This window comes from Electrona antarctica (genome assembly GCF_951216825.1).
Source record: "Electrona antarctica genome assembly, chromosome: 9".
Taxonomy (NCBI): Eukaryota; Metazoa; Chordata; class Actinopteri; order Myctophiformes; family Myctophidae; genus Electrona; species Electrona antarctica.
In genome coordinates this window covers 41,713,782-41,727,314 of record NC_136790.1, presented here as the reverse complement: position 1 = coordinate 41,727,314, position 13,533 = coordinate 41,713,782, and the positions used below count along the sequence as shown (strand labels likewise).

Here is a 13,533-nt window from a genome sequence, read left to right as displayed (position 1 = left end):
ACATTTATAAATTAAATGTAGCTAGGTGTAATGTTAGAGTCCACAGAAGTGAACCTTTCAAGCCTGTTTTCTCAACTCGCTGTTTCTCTGCAAGACATTACTCTATAAGCCAATTGGTTGTTCAGTCAAACTGAACAACCAATATGTCAATTTGAAGCTGTGATTCCCTGCTTTCATATGACATGAAAAAAAAAGAAAATTCAAAATATTCCAATGTCCTTCAGTCAAATGTAGTCCCACATTGTCTGCTGATGTGCTGAACAGCAACAGCACCAAAACTCTCTAGACTATAGACAGATGTTGCGGTTGGACATTAAATAATGGAAGGGGAAGGCCTCATAAAACTATACATGGTAATAAGAACGGGGTGCATACTTAGTTTAGACTAGTCATTGGTTAGACATGGGTTAAGGTTAGGTTTAGGTGTGCTGCCCCGTGGGAGGTTTGAGATAGATTGTAGTTGTAGGACTAACCACATTAGATGAAAGTCTTACACGCTATGGTTAATGGTTTCCCAGATCAGAAATAGTGCATGCTTTACTTTATTTACCGTCCGTCACAAACACTCCAGATAATCTTTGACTTTGGAGGTGTGCTTGGGAAATGTATAGTATGTTAAACACTTAACCATGGAATCCCTGGCCTAATGCCATGTCAGGGCAACAAGCGGGGAAATAGGCGACCAATCTCACAACGCATTGTGTTGTAGTCCGGCAGCCAACAGGCTTCTTTTGTTTAAAGTGGGAAATTTGGTATATAGTCTTTTTTATTGGCATAAAATATTGTCTATATACATACATTCATGAATCCACAGACTTGCAGAGGTCACTGAGTGGCAAAAACTACTTTCTGGCCTTGACAGCCCATTCATCCAAACAGAAAAGTCCTGTCTGGTTGCATTAAAACAATGTTAAACTCACCAACATTGCAGCTGAACGAAAAGCTTGAATTATCCTCTTTCTATCTGCAAAGTTTTTGTTTCATGAAAATCCACCATAGAAACGTTATGAGCTACTTTCTGTCAAGAAATGCCCTGCATTTGATTATTTTGTCAGAGTCTGGAAGTGCCTGTTTTCAATAACACAACGTTTTGCTGCCTCCTGCATTATGTGACATTTAGAAACAGTGGTACGCAGGACGGTTGAGTGATTTCCAAGGAGCGCTTCCAAACTCCAACACTCGGACTCCATGCATGTTTTGCCACTCAGTCTAGATGAGGGGGGCGTGTCCTGATGGGAAAATCATGCATGTGCATACTCTCTATATGCGGAAGTGCCTGTACTTGTGCACTGTGGCTGTGATGCGTGACCGACTGCCTTTACCTCTGCGTTTTTTTGAAGTATAGGCTACTATTTTCAGCATGCCTGTTTCTAAAAGGAAACACTTTGGATAGTTGTCTTTACGTTAACGTTTCAAGTGGGGAAAGGCTTGTCCTCTCAGACTGTATAGGAGGACTCACTCACGCGTTGTGAGCTTGTAGGTCTGCTATTTTACGCGCTCGACACTGTCGCGCGTCGCAGCATAAATCAGGCTTAAGTGCAGCGTTGGGTGGCTGGCTGCCTCATTCACGTCTGAAGGGCTTTGTCACTCTCTTTTGACTCTCGTTCTCTTTTCATCCCACAGGTTTCTTTGTGTTTAATCTGATTGTCGCAATTTGATTATGTGTTGTGCGACCATCCTTTCTAAAAGAAACAAAAAGCTGATTTTTCATTCTCGAGCGGCCAAGCGAGCCGATTGTTGCCTGAAATCTGTTCTGAAGAATACCAAACGACTCGCCCCTTTACCAACTCGCCCCCGCAAAATGTTTTAATGTAGTTAAGTTAAATTAGTATTTCCCTCCCTCTCTGAAATCTGAAATGATCTTGTATACAGATTAATTTGATTGTATAGTAGTCGATCTCTATACTAAAAATAATTAAGAAAGAATAACATGAGACAGAGACGGTGACTGCTTAATTAAGTTAATTTAGGACCTTCTAGCAGTTAATTTCGTTTTATTAACCCATTCATTTCTTCCATGTAGCCCATGTTTTGTAATGGCATCATCATGCTATTATGCCCGTGGATATACAGAGTGAACTTAACAATGATAAATTAATATGATAATACCTTTTATATAATCACCAACATGAATTATGTTTGTTATTTACAGCTAGGTAGAGTAGTGGGCCGAGATGGAAAAGGGGCGACCTTTTTACCATGCTGAATTATTTGACTTTATTGCGGAGCCAGTGGCAAAAAATACCAGATCCGTGACGTGTGCAAACTTGTGTGAGCTTTAAGATCGGCTATTTTCAGCGTGGCCACCATGCAGTCTGGCACGCAACCAAGAATAAGTCGGGAGAGACCTGAGTGTGGCGGGTTGGGGGAGGTGCGGTGTGGTGTGAGGGTTGATGTGGGGGGTGGGGAGGTGCGGTGCGGTGCGGTGTGGTGTGAGGGTTGATGTGGGGGGTGGGGAGAACAGCGTCCTGCTGAGGCTCAGTGCTGGGGTCACTGCACACACTCCCCTCAATGAACACATGGGAATGAGGGTATAGTGGGGATGAGTGGAATGGGGCCTCTCTCTCTCGTCATGTGCGTGCATGCGTGTGTGTGTGTGTATATATGTGTCTGCCCATGTGAGGGTCAATTTAGGAAAGTAGGGGTGATGTGGTCAACAGTGGGAGAGGATGTTATGTTTCCCTAAAACCAGAACACTGATAATCATAGGCCTATATATCCAGCAAACACGTGGTGTTATGTGGTTTTATGCAATGCAATGCTGTCTTTTGATTTTAGAATAGAAACAGTGGCAAAACCAAGACAGCCAGTGAGATGCATGCTTTTAGAGTAGCTCAAATATTGGAACTCTACCGTTATACTGCCATACAACAGACAGAATAATTGACAAAAAACGCTTTTCATTTTAAAGGACCATACCAGTTGTCTAGGCATTTTACAATTTAGGTATTTTAGCAGACGCTCTTAATCCAGAGAGACTTACTAAGCAAGAACAAAAAGCATGGCAATACATACATAAAAAGTAGTTATCATGAAACATGCATAAGCTAAGAACGTAACAGTGGAATATCTATATAATGAAACTATATATACTATACTATACTATAAAGTGCTATGACTACATAAAATTAAATTCTAGTGCTGTCTAGTGTCTACGTAACATGCTATAAGTCTGTATAAAATGCTATCTAAGTCTACATAAAGTGCTATCTAAGGGGCTAGGGCAAGTGCTACGGCCCATGATGGAGTCTAAAGAGGTGGGTTTTCAGACTACGGCGGAAGATTGGGAGTGAGGCTGCAGTTCTGATTGTAATGGGAAGTGCATTCCATATAGTTTTGGAGCCAGAAGGGAGAAGAGTTTGGGATGTGTGGAGCGTTTTTAGTGAAGGTACTTCCAGCTTCCCTGCGTTGGCTGATCTGAGTGCGCGGGAGGGTTTGTAGGGTTCGATCATACTTGCAAGATATGGGGGAGCGGGGAGCCATACCTTTGGTTGCTTTGAATGCCAGCAGCATCAGAGTTTTGTATTCTGAAGGGGGGAGACATGTGGGAATTTTGGCTGGTTGAAGACCAAAGCGAGCTGCGGCATTTTTGATCTGTTGGAGACGCTTACGTTTGCATGCCGGTAGGCCAGTAAGGAGGGTGTTAGCCCTCATGTTAACCCATTGACTGTGACTCGTCTATACGTATAGTCATAGCTACTGGCGACCAGTAGCTATTCCAAAGCATTCTGTAGTTTCTTTGAATTCTGAGAAAGCCACTGGATTCCATTCATTTCAGGATGGTATGATCAACTTGCAGTTGAGAACCACCACAAAAGGCTCTGGTCAGGCTCTGCCAGTGGGCCTAATCAGCCTAAATCCCCTCACCTGTGCAATTTCCAGCCTCTACCTTAGCCAATTGATTGCCATGGCAACCCCACACCTGCTAATTGATTACTTAACCACTCCACTTTTCACAGTCAGTTTGCACACTTCAGGCAGACTGGCAGATACAGAGATCTCCATGTGGGACACAGACAGATAGTTAAATCGGGTGTGACAAGTTGACAACGGGTATTATTAGGTTCCCATGTAGGCCGATGGCCGACGGGCACGTACAGGTCTAGTGATAATCAACTTGCAGTTGAGACTTGAGATATAGGTAATCCAATACAGTGAACCTGGTTGTGTTTTTGCTGCCCAAGATATTGTTGCATATATTATTGTAAACTTGTTCGAACAAGATCCATAAATACGGTGTCCAAAAGGGAGGGAGCATTTGGTGAACTCTGACTTGTCTTTGGAGTTGTCAATCGATAATTTCAACAGGAAGTGCAAAGATGACACTTGGTGAGTGCTGCAAGTTTGGGCTATTGATTAATTGAACGCAGCTTCCGATAGCGTCATATTACAATATCCCCTGTCCTGTCTGTCAATTGTCACTCCTCGTTACCCTGGAGAACGTTAAGTGTGAGGAGGAAATGGAAACCCTTTAACAGCACCAGAACTCTTCAAATTAAATCGAGTATCCAAGAAAACCAGGGCATTTTAAAAACCTGGATTGATTTGTAGTCTAGCCCGAAATAGATTGTATTGCAAAAGAATAGGTGAACATTTTCAAAATGTTTTTCTTTCAAAGATAACACATATAATACAATGACGTTCTCTTTTTTGACGTGCAACACCGTCGTTCGACAGTGTTGTATAAAACTAGACTGGAGAGTGGTAGTGAGCGAGAGCCAGCAGCAGCAGCATGATATCTAACATGACCTGACATCTACATTACTAACGCCACCAGACTATATGCGTTAAGGTTGCGGTTATTATAGCACATGTTAAACAAGAAGGACGTGGCTAAAGAGAAACAGCCCATTACGAAAAGCATGATAATGTGTATTATAGCCCTGTACATTCCACAGACCCCTGGTTTGTGTTGAGGAGTTCGGGTGATACTTCTCTCTTCTTCACACACAGGCAGGTGTTTGGGTATTCGAGTGGGAGGTCTGCTAAACTGGTATAACATATTACACTCAGGGGAGAGAGGGGAGATATATATATATGCTGGTAGTGGGATAAGCCAAGACACCAAATCTGTTTGTCTAACCGAGGAAGACATAATAATAATCAGTCAACCATACGAGCCTGTCAGATTTAGAAAAAAACATTGAAAGAACATCTCAAAAGGTGTCCATTAGATCTGAATTTTGAGCACTTCATCTGTTCCCCATTCCAGTCAAGTAGGCAAGTAACCGATGATGCGTAAACCCATAATAGTGTGCATGCCAGGTATGGTAGGAGGGTGTAGGGAACCAGCTGTACTGGCCATGGAAGGTTGAAGACTGAACTGAGGATTTGAAGTTGCTTTGTTCATAGATCAGTGCATAAAATGCACCATAAATCAGACAAATAGATGATCATATCAAACATCTCGTTATCAGCATAACAAACTGTTCCACTAAAACCATAATTATGTAATCAATAAAATCATACAGTGCATCAGTGTTGTTTTCGTCGACTAAAACTATGACGAAAAATGTTCGTCAACTACCTTTTTCCACTGATGAAAACTGAATGGAAACTAAATGAAAACTCAGCTATGATGACTGAAATTTCGTCAACAAATAATTTGTTTCCTCATAGACTTTTCAGAAAGTATTTATTTAAAGACGTTTACGCCGCGGACAAAGCCAACTCTTGTCGTGACAAATCATGACAATAAACACAATGTTTTGGGCCAAACAAAGAATTAGAACACTTTTTTTGTTGTTTTTCTTCTTTGTAATTATTTGTTTGGTCCAAAATAATGTGTTTGTTGTCATGATTTGTAACGACTCGAGTTGGCTTCGTACGACGCTTAAATGGTCTTTAAATAAATACTTTGTGAAATGTCTACGGGAAAAATGCATTGGGATTCATTTCCTGGGCCTGGCGTCGTCATGAAAGGGGCTGCGACGCTCTATAAAGCCTTTCAAATAAATATAAAAATAAGCCCTTCAAATAAAAGCAGTGATACCTGATAGGCCTTCAAAATATAGGTTTCAGCTACAACACATTAGTGAACATGAAAAACCTCCCTGCGGGTCTGTTACAGAGGCTACATGACAAAGCAGGATTCTTGAAATTACGAGATCTTTATATTCCAGAGCTTGAGAACGATACACATACAGTTATGCTGCTTGCATTTCCATTGCCACTTTAACTAAAGTGTGTGTGTGACTGTGTGTACGTGTGTACGTGTGTACGTGTGTGTGTGTGTGTGTGTGTGCGTGCGTGCGTGTGTCGTTCAGCATGTGTTTCAGGAGCGCGTGTGTGACACAAGTACAACTCAGGCCCGGCGTGAGTGCTTAGATCAGCCACCCTATTGTCTCCACCAGGCCAAAGGCATGGGGAGATAGTATGTTTTGCACTCCGTCCGTGTGTGTGTCCATCCGTCCGTGTGTGTGTCCGTCCGTCCGTCTGTGTACAGCTAATCTCCGGCAATTTCCAGAATGGCCTGTTAATTATAGCTCCACCAGGAAGCTGTGTTCCACCAGGAATATATCCCACCCTATTCACATTGGCCTGTTATAGCGCCACCAATAAAATTACCTCACATTAGCCTCAGCTGCACTCTCTCCCTCTATAATTCCAAAATGGTCACAGATAAAATGTTATGGGCAAACAATGATTTCATTTTTGAGTGGTGCAACCACTCCAAGGAACAGCTTTGTCCCTATGTGACTATGTGACCCTGTGACCATGTGACTATGTGACTATGTGACTATGTGACTATGTTACTATGTGACTATGTGACTATGTTACTATGTTCTGGTCTGGTCTGATTTTTTCATTACCCTTTGCAGTGGTGGAAAAAGTATTCAATTGTTTTACTTAAGTAAAAGTACCAATACTGCAATTTAGAATTTTACAAGTAAAAGTACGGAATTGAAAATTTACTTGAGTAAAAGTACAAAAGTATCGGCATCAAAATGTACTTAAAATACTAAAAGTACTCATTGTGCAGAATGTGCAGAGTTGAAAAATGTGTAATTAAAAATGTGTAGAAAATCTATTCAAAATAGCAGATCGGCTATTTTCAAATTGCCAAAATGTATAGCGTTGAAGTGGTTAATGTATGTTTTCTAATCAAAATTAAAATCTCCAACGTAACTAGTAACTAACATTTTCAAATAATTGTAGTGAAGTAAAAGTACAAATTTTGGCTCTGAGATGTAGTGGAGTTTCTACTCCACTACATCTCAGAGCCAAAATTTGTAAAAGTACTGGAAATTGGAAATACTAAGTAAAGTACAAATACCTCAAAATTGTACTTAAGTACAGTACTTAAGTAAAATTACTTAGTTACTTTCCACCACTGACCCTTTGCCAAGTTCCTTGCTCACATCGTTGTTGGGCATAGAGTCAGAGACGGTAACATCATCCACAGTCGGACACCTCCACTTCCATGCTCATCTGTCAGTAAGCGGACAGATTTGACACACACGCCCATGTGCGTGTGTGTTTGTGTGTGTGTGTGTGTGTGTTAGGTGGTGAAAAACAACCATTCTATTTTCGTGCTCAGACCCAGCCACCCAGCCACCCACCCACCCACATAGCTCCGTAAGGGAGTGGTTGCACAACTCAAAAAATGAATTGTCAGACAGTGAGATATCAGGAGCAGAAGCATGGACCCCGCCCCAGCAGCCCCAAATACAGCCCTGGTGGTGATGTGTGACTGCGACCGTGTGAGCTTCCCAGTTCTGCCGTCAACCATGTGGGTGAAGGCTGGGTGTTGAGAGTGACAGATAGAGCCTAGTGGAATGCCTGCATGAGACCTGCAGCCACTCCAGACCCGACAGCGACATGAGGGTGCGTGCGTGCGTGCGTGCGTGCGTGCGTGCGTGCGTGCATCTGTGCACGCGAAAGTGTGTGTGATTCTTTTTTAGGCAATGCTTGCTGAGTTTGAAGGGCTTTTTCGTCAGGTGGGAGATAAGAAGCAGTTATGTGGGGCGTGTGTGGACATATCTTCTGGAAGACGACTGGAGGGGTGCGGGATGTTTCCGCTGCTGTATCTGTTGGAGAGTGTGTAACCTGGCTCCACCCCTATGACCTCTGAACCACCCTTTCTCCACGGTCCCTTCTCCATGACCACTGACTCATAGTGGCACAAAGCAAAACTAACTTCAGACAATGGGGGGCTGACAACAGCTGTAGTTCCTTTCCTGGAACCCATTAACTATACTCTTTAAAGTTAACGGTGGGAAAATATTATTCTATTCTATCCTGTCTATTGGTTTGACAGATTTGTTCATAGAATCTAATACATTCCAGGGTTCTCTGTACATCTGTATCGTTTCGGTCCGTCCTAAGCATACTCTCGAGAACCGTTCATCCATGGCTCTATTTCTGAAGATCCAAGCGAGTGCAGTGTCAAGTCAGTGTGAAGTGGATCGGATGAGTAATCCTCAGGAATCAGCCACACTGACACTGTGGGTCTCAACAATGCTGCAAGCGTTGATTAAAAGCAGAAAAAGACAAGACCCAATTGCCATATGATGATTAGATTACGATAATTATGCAGAATCCCAGACAGTAGGCACTTTGGATAATTAACATCATGTCCTGTGTTTTTTAAATCACTCATATCGCAATATCCATATAATATTGATATATCGCCCAGCCCCTGCATCACAGAATATCAAAAATATAAATATAAATATGAACAGGTGTTTCACAGAATCTGTTCATATACTGTACAGTATCTGAAGCTGCCTGTTGTCAGCTGTGGTGTGGCTATTTAAGCCAAATTCATACAGACACAGATGCTTAATGCTAGCTTGAATAAAACTGCACAACAAACACAGACTGTGAGTTAAAGCAGGGTTTTGATTCCAGGAGGTCGACTGAGTCTAACCAGACATCTTGTTACTCTTCATTAAGAGACTCCAGGGTCTTTCACATCTCTGCTCTCTGTCTGTCTGTGACTGCCTGAGTCTGTCTGGCACTCACATTGCTATCAGCTGGCGGGGACCATATTTATAGCCAAAATGTTTCCCAGCCATGAAGAACTCTAATTTAAGTGAGTTGCATATACATACAACAAGGCAGATATAGGCATCATGGGGGTGGAGGAAGTGGGGACTATTTACACTGGAATTCATGTGCACCTTCTGAACCTTATCTTAACCTTAACTTGGTGTTTGTTTGACTAAACAAACACACAAACCCGTGTTGATTCCATTAGAATCATTACATACGTTGGCTTTTCCCTGTCACACTCACTCCCTGTCTGTCTGTCTGTTAACCTCTCCCTCTGTTACTGTGTGTCTCGCTCCTCTGCTTGTGCCACGGCTGACAGCATTGGGTGGAATGTGGCTCAACGGAGGGTTTTTAAATAGCCTCCTGGCCTAGCCTAGCCACTCCAAATAAGGTAGACAGCAGTGCTATATGGCCCCCAAAAATATCAGCACTCACCTCATTGGAAAATAAAACGTTTCCTGCCTTTGTTACTAAAGACTGTAGGGGTTTCTATTTGTTTTAGTTCAAATGATGAACACTCCAGACTTGACTGTGTAGGCCTATACATCATCAACATTTTAGGATTAGTAGGATTCAAATCCATGACCTTGGTGCACTGACTGCACTGAACCATTCAAACATACAGTTGGATGTACAGTAATGACTGCCTGACTCAGGCATGCTGTGGCTGCTGGATTTGAAAACAGAACTGATATAATCCCATCTGAAATAGAAAGAGAGCAGGTGATGGTGATGGATAATGATTAGGCTGTGTCACATGCATGGCTGTCTTCACATATTCGTATCAGCTCATGGTTTCACTTTGTTCTGATGATGTAATAGTACAGTCATCCGACTCACATTGTCGGTTGTCTATAGCCAGACTAGAGTGACTATAGGACAAATTATCAACTAAGCACATGTGTTTATGGGAATACAGCATAAACCTTAAACCTTTTCTGCCTGAAAACAGCCTGGAAAATGAATATCCATTCAATGTCCTGTTCTGGCGTCATGGACGGAACCTTAAGAAACCAGACATTAACCCCAATCGGCCAGGACGAAGTTTACCGTCCTTTCAATTAGTAATACCCAGCGCCCCGGATGAAGTTTTATCCAAAAGACGAAGATTATTGATATCAAAACCGATCGCATCGCTCCACAGTCTAGGAGCGCCTGTTGCGCAATACTCGATGTTGCAGTGGGACGTCATCGAACATGTCCCCCCCCCCCCCTGTTTAGCCGACGAGAACAAAAATCTTAAAACGTTAATAACTCTTGATCTAAATCATCCTGTCCAATTCTAAGAAAAGATCATGTGTTAGGCGGCCCACCGCGGTCCCGTCGCTAGTCGCGTTAGATTTAATCATACCTCCCGTTGTTGTCGATCGGCTCTAGAGTGTTTTGGCTACATTTAGCTGCTCCAGCCACATCCGGGATTGCATCCGGTCCGTCTGTAAAAGTGCTCCGCTGCTATAAATCGCCGGGCGCTCGGAGTGTTAAACTATAACTTAATGTTTGTTCCCGTAGGATCCTGGTGGGTGCGCCGCAAGCTGCAGGACAGGGTGCTTTGCGAGGCAGTCGTCCGGGAGCACTGTTCAGGTGTCCCATCACACCAGAGGAGTACGACTGTGAAAGAGTGGATATTGATGGAGACGGTTCGTTTATTTATTTCATAACAATTATTATCTATGGCTTCCTATAATCACCCCAGACCATTTCTAAACATTCTTTGTCAGTGCTATTCAATGCAATTTTATGATTTATGTTTTTAGAATAATCGATTTTCGATCGATTTCAGAATAAAAACCTTCAAAATGTCTTCTAAATCTAGTCAACCAGGCCTGCAGTAGGCTATGCACTGGGAAAATGTGCATGACATTATTTAAATGAACTAAAAATATGAGGAAATGACAGAGGGAGAAATCAACTTTTAACGACCGCCCGACAGGAGTTTTCGTGTTACACGGTCAGACTACGGTCATTAGTATTATTATTGCCATCACCTGGGTGGGACAGTCGTGTAACTTTCCCGACGTTAAGCCGTGTAAATGTTCAACAACACAGCCATGCAAAATAACACTGACAGCTATGAGGTGGCGAAAGCTTGACCTGCATAGACAGTTGCTAAACTATTTGGATTGGACAATCACTTTTTGGGGTGGGATTTAGCGAAAGTCATTGAGGCTATTATATGTGACCAGATTTGACTGAGAGCCTGTCATCGCGCAAATTCCAGCTTTTCACCAGAGGAGAAAAACTTTTAATTCTTTTTTATGAGTAAATAGCACAGGCAGACTCTTCACATACTAGAGCATGTCTGAAATAAATGTCAGAGCTGAAATCGACATGTAAATATGAAATAAATGCTTAAACATGTAGCTAGGTGTAATGTTGGAGACCACAGAAGTGAACCTTTCAAGCCTGTTTTCTCAACTCGCTGTTTCTCTGCAAGACATTACTCTATAAGCCATATCTCCAAAACTGGTGGGTCAAACTGAACAACCAATATATCTATTTGAAGCTATGATTCCCTGCTTTCATACGACATGAAGAAAACGAAAATTCAAATCAATCCAATGGCAGTCCCTCAGTCAAATTTGGTCACATATCACTCACTAATATTTTTCCTGCAGGCAATTTGTGTGCCGTTTAAAAAAAAACACTGGATATGGATTCCTTTTCATGATGTAAACTACAATGACTGTCACTTTGTTTCCCCCCAGTGAGTCCAGAAAGAGAAAGCAAGGACAACCAATGGCTGGGAGTTACGGTGAAGAGCCAGGGGATTGGTGGGAAAGTGGTGGTAAGTGACCAGTGTTGTTTTCCTCGACTAATACTATGACGAAAAATATTCGTCAACTACCTTTTTTTCAATGACAAAAACTACATAAAAACGAAATAAAAACTAAGCTATGGTGACTAAAACTACTGTCGATTTGGTCAACAAATAAAAACTAGACTAAAATGTTAGGAAGGGACTAGTGGACAAGAGATCCACTATAAATAAGTCATTTTGCACTTGGTTTCATGCTGAAAAATAATCTACAAGCGCACAACGCGTTGCAGCGCGACGCGTTGTGAGCTTGTAGATCTGCTATTTTCAGCAAGTGTAAAATCAGTCATTACAGCATCAAGGCCCACCAAAATACATGTTAGTCGACTAAATCACCTGTAGATTTAGTCGACTAAAATCTCATGATATTTAGTCGACTAAAACTAGACTAACACTAAAACATTCTGGGTGACTAAAATGTGACTAAAACTAAAATCAAAATTTGCTGCCAAAAACAACACCGTAAGTGACAAGTCAAATACTATATTGACTTGTGTCACGGTGAGCCAAGGGGGGGTAGGACCCAAATGCAGGACAGAGAGGCCGAAGAGCTCAAATGCAAACAAAGACTGGAACATAACAACTTATTATGACATTTCAACAAAGATCTCACAAGGAACTGAAAAGACAGGGGAGTATAAATACACACAGGGATAACAGGGCACAGGTGAACATAACTTAAAATCAAGACAGGGATTGGCTAAGAGACTAACAGAACACAGGTGGAGCAAACTAATAATCACAGGTGGTGTGACAAGGGAGGAAAACAGTAACAAGGCATAGAGGAAACAATACTACAAAATAAAAGCACACAAGAACAGAAAACATTAACCAAAACTAGGAACAAGGACCACTAGGGACCACGGATTGTGACAACTTGACGTTGTAATTTATTGTAAATTGAACAAATTGACACAGTCACAGATGCGTGGAGTCTATTAGTGACTTTAGATTGGATGACTCCTTCAGCTGTTTGGTAGCAACAACGATATTAGGAAGAAGATTTTGTAAATTATTATTAGTAACATTATGCACAAGATTACAGGGTGCAAAATACATTGTACAATAGGAGATACAGTGTACAATAGGAGTCTTTCTTAGTGTCTGTCTTTCATTCTGGATGAGATACATTTCAAGGCCTGTCACTATTATTACATACAGTAATCGCCCAGTCGCAATTAAAATTATTTGAGATAATCACAATTATTTTTTGCATAATCACCAATCGTTTCCATGTTGAAACAATTGAAATCAAATGAATCAAAATGAAATCAAAAATATGTAAAAAATATAAAAAAGTATTAACCCATTTAGACCTAAGTTTGATTCTACAAATATCTTCTAAAACATGACAGTTTTTCTGGAAAATCTATGTTCTGTGTCAGTGATGCTCAAACATTTTCAAGTCAAGGACCCCCCAAAAATATATGTAATTGACCGCCGACCTCCATCTGAAAATATGTTGTCCAGGGACCCCCCCCAGAAGCAAGGATTTGAGTTAAAAACGTTTGCTGTGAACGAATATATATTCAAAGATTTGCACCACATGTTGACCTACAAGCTCAGATCTGCTATTTTTCAATAGCTAAAGTATAACATAATGCTTAATACACCAAAAGGGGTTCCCGCCCAAAATGGGTATCTCAATTATATGAAGAAAAAAGTGGAATGTCCGCACACGATAAAGTTCTGCTTCCCGTCTTTTTTATTTTTATTTCAAC

General features: G+C 41.6%; 1 protein-coding gene across 1 annotated transcript in view; it reads left to right on the top strand.

Annotated features, from left to right (window-relative positions):
* itga7 (integrin, alpha 7) overlaps positions 1-13,533 on the top strand; it is a 74,503-nt gene that overhangs the window by 24,545 nt on the left and 36,425 nt on the right. The window contains exons 2-3 of the mRNA XM_079510386.1: positions 10,507-10,634; positions 11,703-11,782. Of these exons, the coding sequence (XP_079366512.1) occupies positions 10,507-10,634; positions 11,703-11,782 (208 nt within the window). The remainder of the gene's footprint in view (positions 1-10,506; positions 10,635-11,702; positions 11,783-13,533) is intronic.